This window comes from Trachemys scripta, chromosome 4, assembly GCF_013100865.1.
Source record: "Trachemys scripta elegans isolate TJP31775 chromosome 4, CAS_Tse_1.0, whole genome shotgun sequence".
NCBI classification, from domain to species: domain Eukaryota; kingdom Metazoa; phylum Chordata; order Testudines; family Emydidae; genus Trachemys; species Trachemys scripta.
The window spans coordinates 32,103,917-32,128,800 of NC_048301.1; the positions used below are offsets into that span (position 1 = coordinate 32,103,917).

The following is a 24,884-nucleotide window of genomic DNA, read 5'->3' on the forward strand; positions in this document are numbered from 1 at the left end:
CTTGCCAGCAAACTGTGACAGGACCTGGGAAGCACCTCCAGGGACTACAGGCAAGTGAACTGTAATTGGATTCTGAAAAGATCCTGAGAATGAGCTGAATTCTTGCCTGGATCAGTGAGATTGTCCAGGAGTTGGGCTTCTGCAGAGGACTTAGGGGCAACAGACTCAATGAGACTACGGCTGAGCCCAGGCTAAGGGCTGGCCAACTACAACTGGTGGAGAATGCAGGCAGGAAGCCCTATGCCTGACACAAGGCACCCAGACAGAAACCAGGCTCTGCACCAGCACCTTTGAGAGGGGGCTTCAGCTTAGATGGATGCTGAGCGCTGGTGCAGGTGGATGATGGAGTGGCAACAGCAGCAGGCCAACCAGCAACTTTAATTCCAGCAGCAGATGCTGAAACAGTGGATGGCCCAGCAGCAGGCCCAAGCAGTGCAGCAGCAGCTGCTGAAGGAGCTTGTGTCCTAGCAGCAAGAACTCCAGAGGGACTTTCTGCAACTGTTAAAACGGCCTGCCCCTGCGTAGGAAGGCCCTTCAGGGCCCAGTCCACAACAGGGAGCTCTGCCACTGGAGCTGGTGAAGTTAATTAAGATGGGCCCTTACAACAATCCGGAGACGTTCCTCGTCCCTTTGAGAGCGTAGTGCTGGCCTCTCAATGGCTTCCGGAGCATTGTGCAATAGTATTAGCTCCACAACTGATAGGACAGGCACACCTGGCTTACCACAACCTTGATCCAGGGCAGGCTAGAGCAGGGGGTCCCAAACTTTTTGCCAACATGACCCCATTTTAATGAAGTATTTCCTGCTAGGACCCCAGACAGCATAGAAGATGCCATTTTGAAGAGCAAAATGATGTCCTCCGCACATTAGGGATCGCCATGACCCCTTCTGCAAATGGGGTCGTGACCCACAGTTTGGAAACCACTGGGATAGAGACTACAGTTGGGTGAAGGCTGCTATTTTACATTACCTGTATATCAGCAAAGAGACACATTGGCAGCACTTTAGAGCCAACATGGACCCCCAGAGGCTACATCTTTGGATGGTGGTGCAATGATAAAAAGAGCATTCCAGGTGGTGGCTTCACCTAGAGGAGCACTTTGGGGCCCAAGTTGCAGAATTTGTCCTAATGGAGCAGTTTGTATCCATTCTTCAAGTAAGAGGCCAAGAGTGGGTGCTCCAGCAATGCCCCGAGTCATTGTTGGACATGGTGCATGGAGAAGTTTCTCTCAACCATTGTTTGCTAGAGATGGGATCTGCGTGGCCACTGCCCATCACCACCTAAGACCACCAGCAGAGCCGATTGCCCACTAGCAGACGTGAAACCCCAGGCACGACAGAAAATGTGTACAAACTCTACTCAGCAACCTGAGCTACTCACAAGGAGAGGGGAAGACCCTGGTGAGACACAGTGTTGAGCTTGGATGAAGTATCACCTGGATACCTGCCCAGTGACACGAACAACCAAGCTGGAGCCCTTGACCTCAGATACAGGTCCCACTCATAATTGAAACCCGCTCCACACCAGGAAGGAGCCCAAGGGGCAAAGATTGTTAACCTGCTACTCCTGTGGGTAACGGGCACATGAGGAATGGATGGATGCCTATGGATGAAATGTGAATATGCACAGGGTTGGGTGGCAGAAAAAAGGAACCATAGGAGGACTCTCTGCAAGTTGATGGTCCTGGTATGGGTACAAGAGAAGCGGTACTGGGGCTTGTAGACTTGGTGTCTAGCCAAACTGTGATGCAAGCCACCCTAGCAAGTGAGACAATCAACCTGGAGAGGACAATTTACCTGCAGTATATATATGGAGATGTAAAGCCCTGTCCCAGTAGATGACTAGTCAATAAATTACCATGCCCTGTGATAAGAGATTAAGAGACCAACCATGTAAATTTTCTCAAGCCAGGAAAGAACTGGGAGGATTCTGATAAATCCCTGGCTGACGAGCACTGAGCCAGGCCCCAAAATAGCTGTTTGCCCAGAACCTGGCCCTGTACCATTCAGTGAGGCCTTTCATCAGATCAGAAGTTCCAGTTCTTACAAATACAAGTGCTGCAGCCAGAATTGTCTCTCTGTCCTGTGCATTTGTGAAGATTAAAGGGCTGTACTCCCTTCAGTAATACATCCCTTCAGTGGATAGCACTGGCTAATACACACAGGGTACTCCATTGTACCCAAACTCAGTGGGCAAGAATTTTGTTTTCTGTATGTGCCATGAGAAATGCCTCTTCTCAGGAGCGCTGAAGACTTGGAGATTTTTGCTAGGACACGCTGTTCAGAGGTGCCCCTTCACTCACTCCATAAACCCTGCTTCATAATTGTTTTCTGGATTCAAACAAAATATAAAACTGTGTGTGGGCATTACAGAGTCCTTTATGGCTTTTCTTAATATGTGGGGTTTAACCACAGTGTCCTTACCAAATTCCATTACATTCTGCCTTCCCAAATGCCTGATTCTACTATCCACAGCATCAAATAAGTGTTAATAATGGATAACCAAGGGAATTTCAGTGTAATGAACAGGAAGTTTCTGATCATTCAAGTTCAGATAGTCAAGGATGTTCTGTAATATATTTTAGCTTTTCAAGAGTGCCTTCTATTCAAGGATCTCAAAGTATAGGATAAATATTAAGGCTTACCATGCCCCTATCAGGCATATTGGATATTACTTCACCAACCAATGAAATTCAGACACCTCAACGGGGGAACCTGGCAGGTGTATAACAGTGCACAGCTACAGTCCACAACAGGGTGATCAGATGTCCTGATTTTACAGGGACAGTCCCGATTTTTGGGTCTTTTTCTTATATAGGCTCCTATTACCCCCCAATTTTTCACATTTGCTGTCTGGTCACCCTAGTCCACAACAGTTTAGGTCACGAGGTGAATAAGAACATAGTATCTAATTGAAAGTGCAGAAGTAATTTATCTATCTATCTATCTATCTATCCCACCTCTCACCTCATATCTAAGCTCCTACATGAGGGCCCACTTTGGCCTCCTGTAATTATGCTGAAAAGTAACAGGATGGCAGTTTCTGAGACCTTGAATAGGAATGCCAACTTCCTGTATGGAGCCACTCTTACCTCAAGTGCTAGAACCCCTGTAAGGATGCAGACTGCTGACAGATAAATCTCGTTAACTTCAATTAGGATGTAAGAGGGTTTGGAGTGTCTTTTGGGGATATGAGGAATCAGAGGCTGGACAGCGGAAGTCTTGCAGGGAAGCCCTAGAACAGGGGTGGGGAAACTTTTTGGCCCAAGGGCCACATTTGGGTGGGGAAATCACATGCAGGGCCATGAATGGAGGGCTGGGGCAGGGGGTTGGGGTGTGGGAAGGGTGCGGGGTGTATGAGGGGGCTCAGGGCAGGGGGTTGGGATGAAGGAAGGTGTGGGAGTGGGCTCAGGGCAGGGGATTGCGATGCGGCAGAGGGCAGAGGGGATTGGGGTGTGGCAGGGAGTTGGGCTGCAGGGTGCAGGAGGGGTTGGGGTGCGGGCTCTGGCCTGGCACCGCTTACCTGGAGTGGCTCCAGGGTGGCAGCGGCGTGCAGCGGGGCTAAGACAGCCTCCCTGCCCCCGCACCGCTCCCGGAAGCAGCCAGCACCATGTCCCTGCAGCCCCTAACAGCTCCCATTGGCCGTAGTTCTCCGTTCCCAGCCAATGGGAGCTGTGGGGGGCAGTGCCTGCAGGCGAGGGCAACGCCCAGAGCCCTCTGCCCCCACCCCAGGAGTTGCAGGGACGTGGTGCTGGTCACTTCTGGGAGCGGCGCAGGGCTGGCAATCCCGCAGGCCAGATCCGGCCCGCAGACTGTAGTTTGCCCACTCCTGCCGTAGAAGCAGCCAAGCTTGGGCAGAAAACTTAGACTGAGTTTACAGGTTTTTTTGAGTTATCAATAAAACCAAACCCTAGGAAGGGGGTAAGTTTGTACTATGCATATATGCAGGAACTTCACCTGCTCATATACCTATTCATAAGAGCAGTCAATAGGAGGAAGAGAGAGATACAATTGTTTTCCTTAGCTGTTAGGCAATAGGGCCCAGGTCCTCAAAGATACTTTGGCACCTAACTCTTGTTGATTTCACGGGAAGTTTGGAGTTTAAATACCTTTGAAGATCTGGCCTACACAGATAGAACTGTTGGCTAGGATTCTATTGCCTGTAGCTTATCTCATTTAGCAGAGTTTAACTAGGCATTTTAGCACCGTGGGCGAGCAAGTATATTTGTGCCCTCTACCTTTTTTTTTTTAGATTATATGAGTTAGGATATTACAGGGTAAAGATAATGCATTTATTTTTGTGTACACTATGTAGACAATAAAAGATACTGTATGATTCTATTAGGTGCCACATTAATTTTCACACAATCCTTTAACATCCCTATAGTATCTTCCTATATAAACTTTACGTAAACTCATTGATAGTTCTGGAAAAAAACAGGGACTGAAAATAATCATAACATAAATATGGATAGTGTAATGACTTAATGACATGAAACATATTCAGAAAGACATAAATTGCATTTCTGCTTATTAAAAAAGTGAGACTGTGGCTAGAATAAACAGCCACCTCTCTCAATGACACATTAGAGAATAAAAGGGACTCAAGAGTAAAAAAAAAAAAAAAGAATGAATTTACCATGGACATGGATTATCTAGAAATTGAATTACCAACATAGCATTTGACTCTGTATAAGCAGAAGCCACTCTTTGTCTTGCTTTTATATGAGGGAGATACCATTTTGGGGAGGGGAGGAAAATGGTGTAAGATACCTGGTTTTTTTACCTTTTGCATTGTGATTTTATTTTTCTAAGAAGAGAATTGATTATTGTTTGCTTCCTAGTACAATATTATGGTTGGCTTATACCTGATCATTTCTCCTGCTGAATCCTGCAAAGCAAATTGTGATTATGCCCCTTTTAATTAAAGCAGCATGGCTTGTTTGTATATGGCCAGTATGGGAAGTATCATTCAGTTGGGGAAGCTATGTTGTGACAGCTGATAAGAGGCATGACACATCCTGCATCCTGGCAGGGGGGGTTGACTAGATGACCCTTGCAGTCCCTTTTAACCCTACAATTCTATGACATTTGACTTCTGGCCAGATGAGGCTCTTGACACCTATGTGTGGAGACAGAATAAAGTATATGGCTGTGGTGATTGTGAAATCATATTATGCTGTGCTTCAGTGTGAGGCAGTGCCAATACCATGGTTATAGTGGATAGATGGACATATCACCAAGGTGATAGTCCCAGTGTCGTAGAGAAGGATGTCAGGAACAGACTGGCTGGGTCATAGCCCAGAATGCTACAAGCACAGGTCACAGTGGACATGCTTCTTTGCCGGTGCATATCTCACCAGCAGCCCCAAACCAGATCGGCAGATTTACCTAATGGTCTCTTCACCTGTACAGTGAATGGCCTTTATTTTTACCTGTCTGGGCAAAACTAAAAATTGTCCCTAGCCCAAAATTAGAGGCCTTTTAAAAGAAAAGCCAAGGTGTATTCAGCATCCTGGGCTAGTCTGCCCTGAAGGTGTCAATTTCCTGATGTGTGAATGACCTGTTGTTTCCCCTAACTGTAAATCACAACCATCTCAGGATTTCTTCATTTTTTTGTCTGAACACTTCCTCCTAAGGATGGAAGCTCTTGTGCCCCCGACCCTATTTTTGCAAACAAGGCAGGTGGCTCATCCCATCGGGGTAATTTTTACTCCCTTGGCCCCTCCCTGTGCCTATGCCCCCTATTCCCATGCTGTGTGGGATCTTTATCATAGATGAAACTGGAAAGGTCCTCTTGCATTAACTCATTTCGTACTTACATTATATTATGTGTGGCTTCGCTTGAACATTCTTGCCTTGTTCTGTTTCTAACACAGTCCTGTTGCCACTGCAGTTTTATGACAGATCATTTGTTCCTCTCTACGTTTGTCACAGTGCAGCTTTGATTTATGCAAATCTGCCCTATGACATAAAAGCATTTCAGCAAGAGAATGCAGTGAACTCTCTGACAGGCAGCTCAAGCAAATAAGCCCCTCAAAGTTTGGGAGCTGTCTGCCGTTTGCCTCACAGACTTAATCCTTGCTGCCTTGGGGCACGCTGAAATTGGAGCCTCCAAGCAAGGAGGCACTTGATAGCCCTGGGGCTGTCAGAAACAAAATGTCACAGTAAGGAAGAAGCCAGCATATACTTTGCTTTTGCTGTAGACACAAGCAGGTATGAGGAAGAAGCACAGGTAGGACAAAGTCAAGCCGAGGCCATGGCAGTACCAGCAGTTATGACAAAAGAGGAGATCATACATGGAACAATGCAGAAAATGGCATTTTAAAGTGGCTTCTGATCTCTTCGTAAAAGTGACAGTCTACACTACCGGGGCAAGTCGACCTAAGTTATGCTACTTCAGTTATGAGAATAACGTAACTGAAGTCGATCGATGTAGCTTAGGTCGACTTACCATGGTGTCTACACTGTGCTGGGTCAACGGGAGATCCTCTCCCACCGACTTCCCGTACTCTTCTTGGGGAGGTGGAGTACTGGAGTCGACCAGTGAGCGCTCTGCGATCGATTTAGCGGGTACTCACCAGACCCACTAAATCAACACCGCTGCATTGATCGCAGCAGTGCCGATCTACCAGTAAGTCTAGACATGGCCTAAGAGAGAGAAAAGGGGTGGAGGGTTGCTCAGGGGATTGGTATTGGGTTACAGATCTTCTTTGCTTCAACTCTGGTCCAGGCTGCTGGTGGTTGAGAGGTAATCATGTTGATGGCTATTTGGTGGCCTCTGGAAAATAAACTGGTGATGTCAGTCCAGTTGCTAGACAAATGTCCACATCCCAGTTGGTACATTTGTTGGCAGTCTCAGCAGAGAGGCCAAGTATGGCTGTGGAAAGTGAATTACCTTCAGCCCTAGAAGCGGTCCCCCCCAAAATAGGGCTAAGGCACACTGGTAGGAAACCATTCCACTGTCTGTGCTCTGCAAATACAGAACTTAAGTCTCCAGGGCTGTTAGTTCAGCAGCATTAAATTCACTTTTAAAAAACATAATAAAAGACATGAGCAGGACACTGTGCTTTACTGACACACCAGCAAGTACTTTGTGATTTTTAATTCTAACAGTGCTCGAAAGAGAGCAGAAAGAGGATGTTTTCTTCTTTTTCACTCTGTCAATTTTTTTGCACATCATGCCACCCTCCTTGACTTTCCCTACCTCTAATTCCAGCCTCTTTCTTTAACATCTACTTTCTCTTATTGGCACTGTGCAGGCCTTGCCATTACTTTCTCTTATTTGGGGAGGGGGGGTTCTTTAAGACATCTGCTGAAGAAGGTGTTTTCTTAATTAACATCCTCTTTGTGGTTCTATAAATGTAATTGCTGCATTTCTTGAACAAGCTGTAATGCTCTACTAACTACATTAAGGCCATCATGTTCATGTCTATCAGTAAGTAGGCTTCTAGTATCTGAAATTATCAGTGTAATAGTTTTGGGCTTTCTTGGTTCTTATGTCCGTGAAAGATTCTCCCAGCAGAATGTTTCATTGTATTTCAGTTCCTTAATCAATATTGTTCACTTACCCAAAGACATTTCTTAGACTCCACTCTTTTCACATATGCATACTCATTGTTTCTCAACTGAGTATAGTGCCTGATGCATGCAATGTTAATTACTCCTACCATGTTTCTGATGTCTCTTCTCTGCTATTTCTATTTGTCAGGATTCTTCTATTTTCTGCAGAAAAAGTGATATCTCTGAACACCTCCAGTAATTTGCAGCCATTGCAAAAATTAATCATTTGAAAAGTGTGCCAAGGGACAGGTACTATGCACAGTACAGTCAATATCCTGAACAAGTGGAATAGGTCAGACAAATCAAAGAGTGCATTGTATGGGAGATTCAAAACAAATAAAAGGAATGGCTGCCTGGGAAATTATAGACAAATCAGCCTAACTTCGAAACCTGGAAAGATACTAGAACAAACTATTAAGCAATCAATTTGTAAGCACCCAGAGGGTACCAGGGATATAAGGAATAGCTAGCATGGATTAGTCAAGAACAAATCTTGCCAAATCAACTGAATTTCCTTCTTCAGCAGGGTTACTAGCTTAGTGGACAGGTAGGAAGCAGTAGACATGATATATCTCAATTTTAGTAAGACTTTTGACATATGACATTTTCAAACTAGAGAAATGTTGTCTAGATGAAATTACTACAAGGTGCGTGCACAACTGGTTGAGAGACCATACTCAAGGAATAGTTTTCAATGTTCACTGTTAAACTGGGAGGAAATATCTAGTAGGGTACCTCAGGAGTCAGTCCCGGGTCCGATACTATTCAATATATTCATGAATTATTTGAATAATGGAGTGGACAGTAAGCTTATAAAATTTGCAGATGACAGCAAACTTGGAGGGGTTGCTACTACTTTGGAGGACAGGATTAGAATTCCAAATAATCTTGACAAATTGGAGAATTGGTCTGAAATAAGGTGAAATTCAATAAAGAAAAGTGCAAAGTATACACTTAGGAAGAAAAAATCAAATGCATAACTATAAAATCAGCAATAATTGGCTAGGTGGTAGTACTGCTGAAAAAGATCAGGGGTCATAGTGAATCACAAATTGAATATGAGTCAACAGTGTGATGCAGGTGCAAAAAAAGGCTAATCATTCTGGAGTGTTTTAACAGGAGTGTTGTATGTAAGATACTCTACTTGGCACTGGTGATGCCTCAGCTGGGGTACCGTGTCCAATTCTGGATGCCACACTTTAGCAAAGCTGTGGATAAATTGGAGAGAGTCCAGAGGAGAGCAACAAAAATGATAAACTGTTTAGAAAATCTGACCTATGAGGAAAAGTTAAAAAAACTTGGTGTGTTTAGTCTTGAGAAAAGAAGACTGAGGGGAGGCTTTATAACATTTTTCAAATATGTTAAGGGCTGTTACAAAGAGGATGGCGATCAATTGTTCTCTGTGTCCACTGAAGGCAGGACAAGAAATAATGGGCTTAATCTGCAGCAAGGGAAATTTAGGTTAGATATTAGGAAAAAACTTTCTAACTATACGGGTAGTTAAGCTCTGGATTAGGCATCCAATTGACGTAATGGAATCCCTGTCATTGGAGGTTTTTAAGAACAGTCTGGACAAACAGCTGTCAGGGATGGTCTAGGTTTATTTGGTCCTGCCTCAGAGTAGGGGGCTAGACTTCATGGCTTCTTAAGGTCTCTTCCAGACCTACATTTCTCTGATTCTAAGGTAATGACACATGAGGACACATAGGGGATCTGTGGGCAGGGAACAATCTCAGCACTCCTCCTGTTCAGGCCAACATAAATTAGGAGACATCACAGAAACTGTGAGGAATCCACCTCCACTAGAACTCCTTGAAGCTAAAAGCTATATGCCTGACACTTAAGCTACAGAAAAATATCCGTTATAAGCCAAAGGTGATAGCCTTGATATGTTCTTTTGGGCCTCTATTGTCTAGTATGGGATGTCAACAAAAGGCACTTTCTCACTATGGGCTGCACAAAGGAGCTGGGATTGCACTATGAGAATAATAAGCACTTTTATAGGAGACCAGGACCTCAAAGCACATTACACTCATTAAATGAGCTTACTATCCCATGGGACAGGAAAATACTACAGAGATGGATGAACTGAGACTGAGATAGATTAAGTGACTTGGCTAAACTTAGAGTCAGTGACAGAATTGGGAACAGATGCCAGGAGTCAGACTCCCAGTGTACTGCTCTAACCAGTATCCTGCTCTGCTGTGTAGAGGTGCATCTTTCTTGACAGAACAAGAAGCAATGGTCTCAAGTTGCAGTGGGGGAGGTCTAGGTTGGATATTAGGAAACACTATTTCACTAGGAGCGTGATGAAGCACTGGAATGGGTTACCTAGGAAGGCGGTGGAATCTCCATTCTTAGAGGTTTTTAAGGCCCGGCTTGACAAAGCCTTGGCTGGGATGATTTAGTTGGTGTTGGTCCTGCTTGGAGCAAGGGATTGGACTAGATGACCTCCTGAGATCTCTTCCAATCCTAACATTCTATGATTCTGTGAATGACTGAGAAAGAACACAGAGGACCTAACATTAGAAAAATCTAGTAACTAAACAAAGCAATGAATGAGAAACCACCAGCTCCAGTGAGGTAAATCCATTGTCCTGTTGAGTTCTTTGCCTTCATGGTAAATTGGAGTGCAGTGGGTGATTGTCATAAGGCAGCCCCTCCTTGGAGTGCTCTCCTAAAGCAGGCCATGGTACAACAAAAGTACTTGCCTCAGTTTCCCCTTTCTTTTGTCCATGAAAGGAACATTAGGTAGGGTCCACAAAGGTACTTAGGTACCTAAATCTCAGACTCCAGTGCCTATGTTTTGGGTTTAGGTGCCTAAGGCCCAGTTTTAGGCTTCACTGTGATCCACAAAATTCCCACCCAATCCTGTAGTCAACCTAAACTCCAAGAGAGCCTAAATTTTCAGGGTAAAAAATCCCTAAATGCCTATAACTTCTGCCTTTGAGCATGCACACTGCTGCTTCCCTCTGGGCGTCTAGACGCCTGTCTTCTGATGAAGCTCCTATCTCACGGGCGGGGCCTGATCTAGTAGACATGATCAGAGGCCACATACCAGATTGAAAAACTGGCCACTACAGTAGGAGACGGTTGTGCTACTCATTTTATACCTTTTAGCCCAGTGGGTAGAGCACTCACTTGGTATATGAGAGATCCATGTTCAATTACCCCTTTTTTGCCAGAGAGGGAGAAAGAATTTGAACCTGAGTCTCCGACCTCTCAGGCAAGCCCTTCAACCACTGGGCTAACAGTTATAAGGTGGGCACCATCACCACCACTTCCACCTCCTCCGGCTGTTTTGTGTGAAGCAAGGCAACACCTAACTCATTATCCAAGAAACCCCTTAGGTTCCTAAGCTGCCTGACTCCAGGTGGCTGGTTCCTGTTCGTGGATCACTAAACAGAGCTAGGCATCTATCTGCACCCTGACTTCGTGCCTGTCTCTGAGAGAGAGGCAAGGCTTAGCACACACCCTTCTTGTCAGCAGCTCCCTGCCTAGCATGCTGGCTTTTGTGGATCATTTTCTAAGGCAGGGCTCGGCAACCTTTCAGAAGTGGTGTGCCAAGTCTTCATTTATTCACTCTAATTTAAGGTTTTGCGTGCCAGTAATACATTTTAACGTTTTGAGAAGGTCTCTTTCTATAAGTCTACAATATATAACTAAACTATTGTTGTATGTAAAGTAAATAGGTTTTTTAAATGTTTAAGAAGCTTCATTTAAAATTAAATTAAAATGCAGAGCCCCCCGGACCAGTGGCTAGGACGCGGGCAGTGAGAGCCACTGAAAATCAGCTCGCGTGCCACCTTTGGCACGCATGCCATAGGTTGCCTACCACTGTTCTAAGGCAACTATCTCTCCCCATTTATTGTGTAGGGAGCCTAGATGCCTAACAGCTTTGTGGATCACAGTGATATTCCTGTGATTTTCTAGGCACCTAAAAATTAAGCGCCATGATATGCAGCATTGTGACACTGAGTCCCTTTATGAATCTGGGCCCTAGTCTCTCACAGTGTCCAATTCGAAAGCCCACCTCAAGGCATAATTTATTCTTGTATATGTCCACAGAATCCTTGTGATAATACCAATCTCCTGAAATCCCCGAAGTACATTGGATTCCCAGCAGTTTTCCATGCCCCCTCCCAGGACAACATTTCCCGTTCACCCTCTCGAGAGTCCATCTCCAGTCTGTTCCCCGACTCCTTCTGACCTTGTTCCAGGGCTCCACTCTCCAGCCGATCTACCTGAGAGCTCCCAGATTCGCTTCTTTCCTGCAACTCTTCTCCAGGGGCCCCAAGACAGGTCTCCCATGAGAGAATTCCCAGCAGTGTTCCACTCACCCAGGCCTCCCTGCCAGTGAGTCTTAATTCTGCCCAAGGAACATCCCTCCAAGACCAACCCCTTGCTTTGGGAACAGCTCCCCCAAGCCCTCTGCTTAGTTCTGCTGCAAAGGGCAGCTGTCTTTCTGGGCATGAATCTCCCCTCGCTTATGAAGGTTTTGCACTGGTGTAACTCCATTCAATAATTATTGCTGATTTTACCTGGGCATGAGTGAGAGGGGAAATGGGCCCTTTCTCTGGCATTAATCAGCACTTCTTCCTTGTTTCTTGGATAGAACCTGTTGCAGCATCATTCCAGATAGCTATTTTCCATCTCTATTTTGCTTGATACAGATTTCTCCCTTAGTGAACAATAATGTCCTTGTCAGTGGCACCCTCTGGCTGCCTTCTATAGGTGCTTTGGCTCCTTGCACTCCCTCCTGTGCCACAGGCTGATGGGATTGCCAGTGGCTCTCTCGTTTGATTATGCAACACACCCTCCAGAGAAGGAAACATTACTCACAAGAGCTTTGGATCATGCATTTTGTTGCCAAATCTCTTTTTCACTCCTCTATTTGGGTTTCACATCCTCCACAACACAGTGTGCTGCAGCTGCTTGCATACAGGAATGATGCAGAATTTCAATAATTTCTCAGGAAAGGATCCCTGGCTTTTCTGAATAAAATTACCCACGTCTTCCCCCTGCCGCCATCATACATAGTGCACACAGACATGGGACACTAGCTCTATTATGTGTGTTATGCCAGCTTGATAAGTTGCTTCCTTCTCTTCATCAAGATCATGACATTGGCTCTGATGGGCACATTTTAAATTAACAGAAATAAAGAAAACATGTCCCTTTGACTCTGTCAGGTAACATTAGTCAGAGAGACCATATTTACATAAGATAAGGAGACACTGTCTAGATAAAAACAACATACGGTTAAAAAATAAGGGCTTGATCTAGTGCACATTGAATCAATATGAGTCCCTCTATTGGTTTCAGATGGCAGTGGATGGGGCCCTAATAGCTGCTAAACGCATCACAAGAGCCCAAATCCTATGAGTTGCTGAGAGACCTGATCTTCCATTTACTTCAGTGGTAACTGAGAATGCTCAGTACTTTTCAGGATCTGGCTCTAAATGATTAAACTGAAAAAATAATACATTAATTTATTTTTCACCCATTGTGGCCTGTTTATTTTTACACTTGATACAGCTTGGGCAGTGGAACAAGGCTGGTCAGTTTCACTTTCTAGTTTTCATTCCTGGGTTATGGACACAGTAGCTGAATGTTTTCATTAAAAATATTTTCTGCATTGTTTCCTATTAAAACTTTTCTAAGTATTGTGAGACTTTTCCTCCTATCTCTCAAAGCCAAAAATACCTGGCAGTGTATCTTTTCAGACACGGTACCTTGAGGCAGCTGACTCCATGGGTAGCACTATTTCAGCAATGCATAAGTCATATAGTGAAGTGTTTGGGTTTGCTTCATTTAGGAGGGAAAAATTCATTTACTTGATGTTGCCCTAGTACTATAGCAAAGGAAGTTTGGTAGGACCAGCACAGAAAAGAATAAGAACAATATACCAAATTGTAAGTTCACACGAGAAATAAATCCACATTTTATTAGGGCTGTTTTCCTGCTAACTCAATAGCTTCCTACATGGGTACATAATACTGCATGAGGAGGTGCTGTTAATAGGAATATGTCATAAAGAAGTCTATTCCTGAAAAACCACTTGCAAGCAGAAACAGCTGGTCCATGTTTCTATTGAAGAGATCAAATTTTATGGGAATTTGGAAAGCAGTCCAGCTAATTAGGAAAAGGAGTGAAGAAGGTAGCCACAACAGAGACAAGCATTGCTAAGGAAGATGAATGGATAGCAAGAAAGGGTTCATTTCAAGTTGCCAGGTTTCTCCCATACAAGAAATGGTAACATGAAAGGATTGAGAAAACTGAAAAACAAAAGCCATAACAACTTTTACAAACAGGTATCACAGTATTGTATTCTGCTATAAGGACCCAATTCCGCAAAGCACTTAAGCATATGTTTAACTTTAAGTATGTTCTTAAATCCCATTGATTCAAATTCAAAGAACATGAAACACCTGAATCTACATGCTATAAAATAACAGGGAACAAAAATAAATATGATGTCCATCTTACCCAAAGTTTATCTTAAGAGTTAATTAAGAGACTCAACTAACCTTAGAAAAGGCTTAGCACAACCCCTTGAAAGTCTCAAGCATTCATCACATAGCAGGTCAGCTCAAAGCTGCTGTATATGGGGAAAGTATTAAAGAAGAATTTGATGAAGAATTCCTGTATGTAATTAAATAATCACTCCTCAATAAATGGATCATACTGGAAACAAAGTGAAACCAATTTCATCTGGAGACTGTTAGAAAAATTTTGCAAAAAGAAGAACAGGAGTACTTGTGGCACCTTAGAGACTAACAAATTTATTAGAGCATAAGCTTTCGTGGACTACAGCCCACTTCTTCGGATGCATAAAAAAATAGAAAAATTTTGTGTTCCCATTTTTCACAACTTAAATGAACACAGGACAGTGTTCATTTGTTGCATTTCTTATCTCACTAAAGCAGCTCAATTTCTCTAGAGCTTTTGGCTGTCTGCGGCAATCCCAACCAAGCCTTCTTCCTGGCACCCCTAAACCCCTTAGGGACTTCTTTTCAGCACTTGAAAACATGAGAATGGTCATACTGGGTCAGACCAATGGTCCGTCATGCCCAGTAACCTGTATCTGAAAGTGGTCAGTGCCAGATGCTTCTGGCAATTGGTGCTTTAGGGACATCTAGAACATGGGGTTGTGGCCCAGACTATCTTGCCTAATAGTCCTTAATGGACCTATCCTCCATGAACTTATCTAATTCTGTTTTGAACCCAGTTATACTTTTGACTTTCACAACATCCCATGGCAATGAGTTTCACAGGTTGACTGTGCACTGTGTGAAGAAGTACTTCCTTTTGTTTTAAACCTGCTGCCTATTAATTTCATCTGGTGACCCTTAGATCTTGTGTTATGTGAAGGAGTAAATAACACCTCCCTATTCACTTTTCCATATCATTCATGATTTTAAAGACCTCTATCATATCCCCCCCTCAGTCATCTCTCTTCTAATCTGAACAGTCCCATTCTTTCTAATTTCTCCTCATATGGAAACTGTTCCATACCCTAAACATTTTTCTTGCCCTTCTCTGCACCTTTTCCAATTCTAATATATCTTTTTTGAGATGGGGTGACCAGAACTGCACGCAGTATTCAAGGTGTGGCAGTACCATAAATTTATATAGCAGCATTATGATATCTTCTGTTTTATTATCTATCCCAGTGTTTCCCAAACTTGGGGCGCTGCTTGTGTAGGGAAAGCCCCTGGCGGGCCGGGCCGGTTTGTTTACCTGCCTAGTCCACAGGTCCGGCCAATCGCAGCTCCCACTGGCCGCGATTCGCTGCTCCCGGCCAATGGGAGCTGCTAGAAGCGGCGGCTGGTACATCTCTCAGCCCTTGCCACTTCCAACAGCTCCCACTGGCCGGGAGCCGCGATCGGCCGGACCTGTGGGGGCAGGTAAACAAACCGGCCCGGCCCTCCAGGGGCCTTCCCTACACAAGCAGCGGCCCAAGTTTGGGAAACACTGATCTATCCCTTTCTTAATGATTCCCAACATTCTGTTCGCTTTTTTGACTGCTTCTGCACATTGAGCAGATGTTTTCAGAGAACTATCCAGGTTGACTCTAAGATCTCTTTCTTGAGTGGTAACAGCTAATTTAGAGTCCATCACTTTGTATGTATAGTTGGGATGATGTTTTCCAGTGTGCATTACTTTGCACTTATCAAAATGATTTCATCTGTCATTTTGTTGCCCACTCTCCTACTTTTGTGATATCCCTTTGAAACTCTTTGCAGTCAGCTTTGGACTTAACTATCTTGAGTAATTTTGTACTGTCTGCAAATTTTGCCACCTCACTGTTCACCCTCTTTTCCAGATCATTTATAAATATATTGAACAGCACAAACCTCAGTACAGATACTTGAGGGACCTTGCTATTTACCTCTCTCCATTGTGAAAACTGACCAATTATTCCTATTATTTGTTTCCTATCTTTTAATCAGTTACTGATCCATGCGTGGATCTTCCTTCTTATCCCATGACTGCTCACTTTGCTTAACAGCCTTTGGTGAAGGACCTTGTCAAAGGCTTTCTGAAAGTCCACGTACATTATATCCACTGGATCACCCTTGTCCACATGCTTGTTGACTCCCTCAAAGAATTCTTGGAGATTGGTGAGGCATGATTTCCCTTTACAAAAGCCATATTGACTTTCCCAATACAGTAACTCCTCACTTAACGTGGTAGTTATGTTCCTGAAAAATGCAACTTTAAGCAAAATGATGTTAAGCGAATCCAATTTCCCCATAAGAATTAATGTAAATGAGGGGGTTAGGTCCCAGGGAAATTTATACACACACACACACACACACACACACACACAGTATAAGTTTTAAACAAACAATTTAATACTGGTACACAGTGATGATGATTGTGAAGCTTGGTTGAGGTGGAGGAGTCAGAAGGTGGGATATTTCCCTTACTGCTAAATGATGAACTAGCAATTGGCTGAGCCCTCAAAGGTTAACTCTCTCACTTTACAAGGCAGCAGGAATTGAGGGAGACGTGCATTCCCCTTTAAGTACACTGCCTTGTTAATTAGATCAGCTTGCCGCAGCTGCTGCAAGCTCCCTCCATCCTGAGCCCTGGTGTGTCCCCCCTGCTCTATGGAAGATGGGGTAAGCAGGGTGCAGGAGCAGGAGGACACCCTGACATTAGCCCCCCTCTTCCTTCCCTTCCACCCGCACAGCAAGCAGGAGTCTCAGGGAGCAACTCCAAGGCAGAGGGCAGGAGCAGCACATGGCAGTAGGGGGAGGGACACAGCTGAACTGCAGGCAGCTGCTGCTGCACAGGAAACTTAGGGGGAGCTGATATGGGGGCTGCCAGTCCACCCTGGTTCCAAGCCCCCACCAGCTAGCTGCAAGGGGCTGCTCTTCCTGCAAGCAGTAGATAAAGCAGGCGGCTGCCAAACGACATTAGAAGGGAGCATTACAGAACTTTAAACGAGCATGGTCCCTAATTGATCAGCAATGTAACAACGAAACAACATTAACTGGGACAACTTTAAGTGATGAGTTACTGTACATTGTTTATCTATATGTCTGATAATGCCATTCTTTACTAGTTTCAATCAAATTGCCTGGTACTGAAGTTAGGTTTACTTGTCTAATTGCCAGGATTGCCTCTGGACCCTTTTTTAAAAATAGGAGTTACATTAGCTATCCTCCAGTAATCTAGTACAGAGGCTGGTTTAAGTGATAAGTTACATACCACACTTAGTGGTTCTGCAATTTCATATCTGAGTTCCTTCAAAACGCTTGGGTGAATACTATCTTATTCTGGTGACTTATTCATGTTTAATTTGTCAATTTATTCCAAAAACCTCCTCTATTGCTGCCTTACTCTGGGACAGCTCCTCAGATTTGTCACCTAAAAGGAATGATTTAGGTGTGGGGATCTCCTCCACATCCTCTGCAGTGAAGCCTGGTACAAGAAATTAATTTAGCTTTCTCCACAATGGCCTTGTCTTCCTTGAGTGCTCCTTTAGCACTTTGATTGTCCAGTGGCCCCACTCACTGATTGGCAGGCTTCCAGCTTTTGATGTAGTTAAAAAAAATTGTTGTTAATTTTTGTGGCGCGGGGGGGGGGGGGGGTTTGTAATAAATTAACTATAGGTTTATTAACTCGGAAAAAAGGAAATAAGGGAGTTATTTACAAAGTTAAAACAGGAAGCATACACACACAAATGAGTTAAAAAGTCTGAGATTTTAAAAGGTAATATAAGCTTCTATTATAAGCAGCTCTCTATGTCCCTTAGGGCTGACCCATGCCAAGCTGCATGAGGATCTCTTGCTTATGTTTAGGGATCTTTGCCCCTCAGAGTCCAGACAGCATAAAGGTAGAATCTGAAGAACTACTTTCCTGACCTGCCTTATCATACTTTTACAATTGACTTGCCAGCGTTTATGCTCCTTTTTGTTTTTCTCACTAAAATCTGACTTCTAATTTTTAAAGGATTCCTTTTTGCCTCTAACCGCCTCTTTTACTCCGTTGTTTAGCCATAGTGGCATATTTTGGTCTTCTTACTGTTTTTTTTTTCCCCCTTTGGCGATATACATTTAGTTTGAACCTCTATTATGGTGTTTTTAAATAATCTCCATTGCGTATGCAGGCATTAAACTCTTGTAACTGTTCCTTTTAACTTTTGCTTAACTAGCTTCCACATTTTTATGGTGTCCCCTTTTTTAAGTTAAATGCTACTGTGGTGAGTTTGGCATTTTCCCCCCTACAAAGATGTTAAATTTAATTACATTATGGCTCCTGTTAATGAGGGGTTCAGTTATATTCACCTCTTGGACCAGATACGGTGCTTCACTTAGGACTAAATCAAGAATTGCCTCTCCCCTTGTGGATTCCAGGACAAGCTGTTCCAAGATGCAATCATTAACGGTGACAAGAAATTTTACCTCTGCATACTGTCCTGAGGTGACATGTACCCAGTCAATATGGAGATAGTTGAAATCCCCCATTATTATTGTGTTTTTTGCTTTTGCAGCCTCTCTAATTTCCCTGCGCATTTCACTGTCACCACCCTGGTCAGGTGGTCGATAGTATATTCTTACTGCTATACTCTTATTATTCAAGCATTATTCTATCCCTAGAGCTTCTATGGTACAGTTTGATTCATTTAAGATTTTTACTGTATTTGACTTTATGTTTTCTTTCACACAGAATGCCACTCCCCCGCAGCACAACCTACTCTGTCATTCCTAAATATATTGTATCCTGGTGTTAGAGGGACCAGATAGCAAGTGTGAAAAATGATGGGGGGGAGGGGTAATATAAAAGAAAAAGCCCCAAATATCGGGATTGTCCCTGTAAAATTGGGACATCTGGTCATCCTACCTGGTGTTACCATGTCACATTGATTATCCTCATTCTACCAAGTTTCCGCAATGCCTGTATATAAATATCCTCATTTAATGCCAGACACTCTAGTTCACCCATGTTAGTATTTAAACTTCTAGCATTTGTATACAAGCACTTGTACATTTTGTCAATATTCAGTTGCTTGCCTTCATGTGTTATATGTAAACTTGCTGTCCCTCTAAGTCCAACACCATCAGCCCCCCTGTGATTTCTGTTCAGTAGTCATGTATCCCTACAGGCTTTTCTTCTGCTTCTCCAACCCTGAAAAAATCTAGGGACAAAACAAGATGTACAGAACACAGACTTGTTGATTGTCCTACAGAAAGCAAAGGATTTGCATGATTTAAGAGTCAACATTTGTAAAGCCAAATGCACATACTATATTCTACAGTTAATGGGATACTGTAAAGTGTGTTATATGGGATATGTTATACAGGACGCAAGACTAGATGATCACAATGGTCCCTCCTGGCCTTAAAACAAACAAACAAACAAACAAACAAACAAACAAACAAAACAAAACCTCAATTTAGGTTTTGTTATAACAAGATTTACAAAACCTAACCATCAAGAAACATCAGTGAAGACAAAGTTTTTGGTTTAGATTTAAATGTTCCTCTACAGGATTTGTCATTGCAGAATTGGTGACCTCAAATGAAACTAAGTTGACTACTTTCACTGCCCCAGTTGAGTAAAATGCCAAAAAACAAGTCAGCATAAATGATGAAAAGTCAATGAGATTGTAAAGCCTGCTTCCCATTCAAAGATGTGAGGTGCCTAATGTCAATACACACAGGGACATTTGCTTTTTGTTTTACAAATGTGATTTTTCACTTGACAGTGTCCCTCTAACAGAAAAAGAGAATGAATGAGGAGAAAGGTGTGATCATTTGTTCTGTTCTACAGTGAAACATGTTTTAAACCACCACACCAGGCAATTGGGGTGCTTAAGGGGATTTAAAAAAGGAAGAGGGGACTTGTGAGAAAATGTCCCCAAACATATTGAGTACGTCTCCTCAAAAAGGAAATTGCATAATTAGGGTTTCATTGTATATGACTGGGGTCCCCCTTTCCTCCAGTTTGCTGTGTAATCTTGCGGGAGTGGAATAAAGCAGACTTTTCAGGGGAATAAGGTAGTGGCAGATGATAGCATCCTTTTTGCTGCTCCTGGGGATTGAATCACCCCCTGATGCCTACATTAGTTATCCCCCCCTCCTCCATTGTCATGGGTCACACTAGTAGGGATTCATTGTGATCGCCAGGGACATTCTTGCCACTTACCTATTGTTGAAACCACAGTCCCCACAAAATAAAAGGCCCCGGTAAAATCCCATCGGGGTCTGATGTCATCGACCCGGATCCCGGCCACACTGGCCTCTTGGTACTCCCGGAGGAAGTCTTGCAGCTCTGCCCGGCTCAGGTTGTGCCTCTGGCTGAAGTTGACGAACCTCTCCTCCCACTTCTCCTTGGCTTCCCTCTCGGTGGGCAGCTCGATGGCCGAGAACACGGCGGCCCCGCACAGCATGTACAGGATGATGAGCGCGGCCAGCAGCAGGAAGCGGGCGTTATCCTCATTCAGGTGACCCAGGCTGGAGCAGCAGCAGCCGCGCCACGCCATTCTCCGCCCCGGGGGACCAGGCCGAGGGGGCTGTTGGAGCCCGGCACTACGTTTGCACCCGACTGCAGCTCCCCCAAACTCCGATAAGCGTAGCGGCGTCCTCGGTTATACTCCCGGGGCCAGGGCTGCCAGGGGCAGTGAGCAGCGCGATCCATGGCCACCCCGCATCTCTGCCGGCGGATCCGGCCGGCCTCTCCAGGGCACTTGGATGACAGAGGCGTGCAGCGCTTCGTGAATCTTTAGCGCCACTTTCCCGCCCTTCAGACGGCTCTCGGAGCTGGGGCTCATCCTCGGCCGCTCCGGGCCATTTCTCAAGACGCCCACTTGGGTCTGCTGGCTCAGAAAGTGACTTTCCGTCCTCGGGCAAACAACCTGGTCTCGGGGGCGCCCGACACAGCCTGGCCTGCTCTTCTCGTCAAGTTTCGGATCCTTTCCTTCCTCCGTCCCACACGCCTCCACTTAGCCAAGGGACCCTAACAACGCAACTTCAGCTTGCCACGAGGGATGAGAGGAACCGAACTCCATGCGAAGCTGCTGTCTCCGGAGCGCTCAGGTGCAAACGTGTGAACTCATCTCTCCATGACCCCCAAACGAGACCTTCTTCCTTTCCTTCACACAAGTCAGAGCCATACTGTCCCTGACCTTTCCCGGCATGTCTGCGCCTTCAGAGCGGCCGCGGGAACTTCCCGAGCTTGCAGCCACGCAGGAGTCCCCCCTCGACTTTAAAATGCAGTGGAGAAATCAGAGCAGCCCCCTCCATGGTCACCAAACCGTCCCCAGAGTCTCAATCCTTGCACAGTGCAGATCACAGTGTGAACAGTTGGGGAAAGAGCCAAGCAGAGCCTGTGGCCCTCAGGACGGAACTTGTGCTGAAGAAAGTGGAGTGGAACCTAGAATTATCAATTCGGTTCAGATCGAATACTGAAGCTGGAGACCCGGGGCATCTTCCTGCCCAGGGAAAGTCCCCATCGGCTTTCGCTCCCTGTCAACGCCGGGTTTGTAAACTTGGTCAGCTCAACTCAAACCCGACGCCCCGCGGGAGCGGTAAAGCTCGGACGGAGCCTGGCACCTGCTGGCTAACACCGCTCGGTAGTAACCGATGCGCTAACGCGGAGCGACGCCTCGCACGGACCACGCGGAGTCAAGGTAGAGCTCACCAGCCCGAGGGGTTAACACCCCGGGTCAGAGCTGATCCCTGGGCCGTGCCCCTCGGGCACTCCACCTGCTGGGGGGGGGGGGGGCTAATCCTTCCCCCGTGTTAGAGGGTCAGCCCTACAGTGTGGGATGCCAGAGCGGGGCTGTGCTGACAGTCCTCCAGCCCCGCTCGCTCTCCGGAGGGTAGTTCGAGTCACCCCGGGACCAGCCTGCTGCTGTGTCAGACGCAGAAGGCAGAGGATGAGGCTCAGACGGTCCCTCGGTCTCCCTTGCCGGCTGGCGGCCGCTCTTTTCTCCTCGGGGAGTCACAGCCCCTTCCCCCTGCCCGGGAGCCAGGGCAGGCAGCACCCCTTTGCGCGCGGCGCCCTCCCGGGCAGCAGCCGGGTCAGCATCTGGGGGAGCCTGGCTGCGCGCTGCTTCGCTCGGTCTCCGCCTTGGTGCCCTCCCGCTTTTCGCCAAGTGCAGCCGGGTACAGCGACGCCTCCACCAGCCGCCGCCTTCCTCCACAGCGCGCCTGGCAGCCCCCACCCCCGGCGGCATACAGCGCTGCAACAGGCGGAGAGCAGCAACTGCCGATCCCGCGCTCCCCCGCCTCTGTGGGTCGAGCAGCGCCCAGGCGGGCTGGAGCGGGGAGACCCCTAGGAAGGAGGCAGCAGCAGCCCCCCGAGGCCGAAGGAAGGGGACGGGTGAGCTGTCCCTGGCACTGCCAGGGCGCCTGTCTCCGCCGTGTCTGGGCGCCACTTGCGAGCGTCCGCGGGCAGCAGCTCCGCTCCTATAAGGGAGGCGTCGCGCGCTTTCCTCAGCGCACTGTGCTGAGCGCGGCGTTTGGCCGGGGCAGTGGCTCAGGCAGCTTTTGCGCGGCTCAGTGGGCGGTCTGCGCGGTGCTGGATGCGGCGGGGGAAGGGAGGCGTGAAAACCTGTATGTTTTGAGCGCACTGTGCCCGGGAGCGCGTCAGGCCTTGGCGTGGGGAGCAGGGCAGCCAGGGAAAGGGGCAGGTCCTTCCCTAATAACAGGCCTTTTTACACCTGACGTCCAGAAGTGGACGGCAGAAGAAGCCTGTGGCTGCAGAGGCCCGTAGATGAGGTGTTATTGGCTTCTCCTGGAATGTGGGCGGGATGGCCAGCCTGTAATGGCTAGGTAGAGGGCCGGCTCAGACTGTGAATGCAACAACTTTTAATGATTTGGGACCTGTGCACATGTCTGGCCAGTGTTACAATTTGATCTGTGATTCTTCTGTTCCCTCCTATTGTTTGTCATGCTCATCTGTTGCTTCTTGTCTTAAATTATGTCCTGATCCTGGAAACACTTAACCACAGGTGCCTAACTTTAGTTGCACCAGTAGTACCACTGAAGTCCATGGATTGCTGCTCAGATGAGTAAGAATACCTAGCTCCTGAAGTTTGTTCATCAGTAGATCTCAAAATGTAAAGTTATGCATGTGCATAAGTGTTTTCAGTATAAATTTCTTTGATTGTCATTCTTTCAGAGCATATTATGTGTTTGTACAGCACCTAGCCCAAGGGAGCCTATGCCTGATTGTATATAATACAAATATACAACTAACAATGACAAGTATCAGGGGGTAGCCTTGTTAGTCTGTATCTACAAAAACAACAAGGAGTCTGGTGGAAACTTAAAGACTAACAGATTTATTTGGGCATAAGCTTTCGTGGGTAAAAACCTCACTTCTTCGGATGCATAGAGTGAAAGTTACAGATACAGGCATTATATACTGACACATGGAGAGCAGGGAGTTACTTTGCAAGTGGAGAACCAGTGTTGACAGGGCCAATTCAATCAGGGTGGATGTAGTCCACTCCCAACAATAGATGAGGTGTCAATTCCAGGAGAGGAAAAGCTGCTTCTGTAGTGAGCCAGCCACTCCCAGTCCCTATTCAAGCCCAGATTAATGGTATTAAATTTGCAAATGAAGTTTAGTTCTGCTGTTTCTCTTTGAAGTCTGTTTCTGAAGTTTTTTTGTTCAACGATAGTGACTTTTAAATCTGTAATAGAATGACCAGGGAGATTGAAGTGATGTTACTCCATTGTGCCAGAAAAGGGCACCTCTTTCAGGTCTAACTACAGTAGAACCTCAGAATTAGGAAAACTTCTGGAATTGAAAAACAACAAGGAGTCTGGAATGGTAACATACATAAGCCAGTAAGTGAACACTTCAATCTCCCTGGTCATTCTATTACAGATTTAAAAGTCACTATCATTGAACAAAAAAACTTCAGAAAAAGACTTCAAAGAGAAACAGCAGAACTAAAATTCATTTGCAAATTCAACACCATTAATCTGGGCTTGAATAGGGACTGGGAGTGGCTGGCTCACTACAGAAGCAGCTTTTCCTCTCCTGGAATTGACACCCCATCATCTATTATTGGGAGTGGACTACATCCACCGTGATTGAATTGGCCCTGACAACACTGGTTCTCCACTTGTGAAGTAACTCCCTGCTCTCCATGTGTCAGTATATAATGCCTGCATCTGTAACTTTCACTCTATGCATCCGAAGAAGTGAGGTTTTTACTCATGAAAGCTTATGCCCAAATAAATCTGTTAGTCTTTAAGGTGCCACCAGACTCCTTGTTGTTTTTGTAGATACAGACTAACACGGCTACCCCCTGATTCTGGAATTGAGATTGTTTGTAACTCTGAAATGTTCTGAACTCTGAACAAAACATTATGGTCATTCTTTCAAAGGTTTACAACTGAACATTGACTTAATACAGCTTTGAAACTTTATTTTGCAGAAGAAAAATGCTGCTTTCCCTTTTTTTAGTAATTTACTTTTGACATAGTACTGTACTTGCTTGCTTTCTTTTGTCTCTGCTGCTGCCTAATTGTGTACTTCCGGTTCCAAATGAGGTAAGTGGTTGACTGGTCAGTTCATAGGTGTTCGTAACTCTGAGGTTCTACTGTATAACTTGTTGCTCTTTTCTCAACAAGTTATTAAATCCTCCACTATCCAGCAATGAAAAATTGAGGGTCTGTGTGTGAGATGCAGTTCTGCAATTGCAACATGGTTTAAAGATGTAACATGTTGAAAAGCCCTCTATCAGAATAACTTTTGGAAAGATAATTGTGAAGGAAAAGATGAAAACAAAGAGCTAAACCAAGCAATATCCAGCAATTATTATAGTGATGAATTATAATTTAAAA

The 24,884-nt window shown here is 45.3% G+C and overlaps 1 protein-coding gene across 1 annotated transcript in view; it reads right to left on the reverse strand.

Annotated features, from left to right (window-relative positions):
• The window catches only part of KCNK13 (potassium two pore domain channel subfamily K member 13), a 117,826-nt gene extending 95,286 nt beyond the window's left edge, over positions 1–22,540 (reverse strand). Inside the window, exon 1 of the mRNA XM_034768110.1 lies at positions 20,227–22,540. Coding sequence (XP_034624001.1) covers positions 20,227–20,563 — 337 coding nt within the window. The 5' untranslated portion in view covers positions 20,564–22,540. The remainder of the gene's footprint in view (positions 1–20,226) is intronic.
• Positions 22,541–24,884: the final 2,344 nt, after the last annotated feature.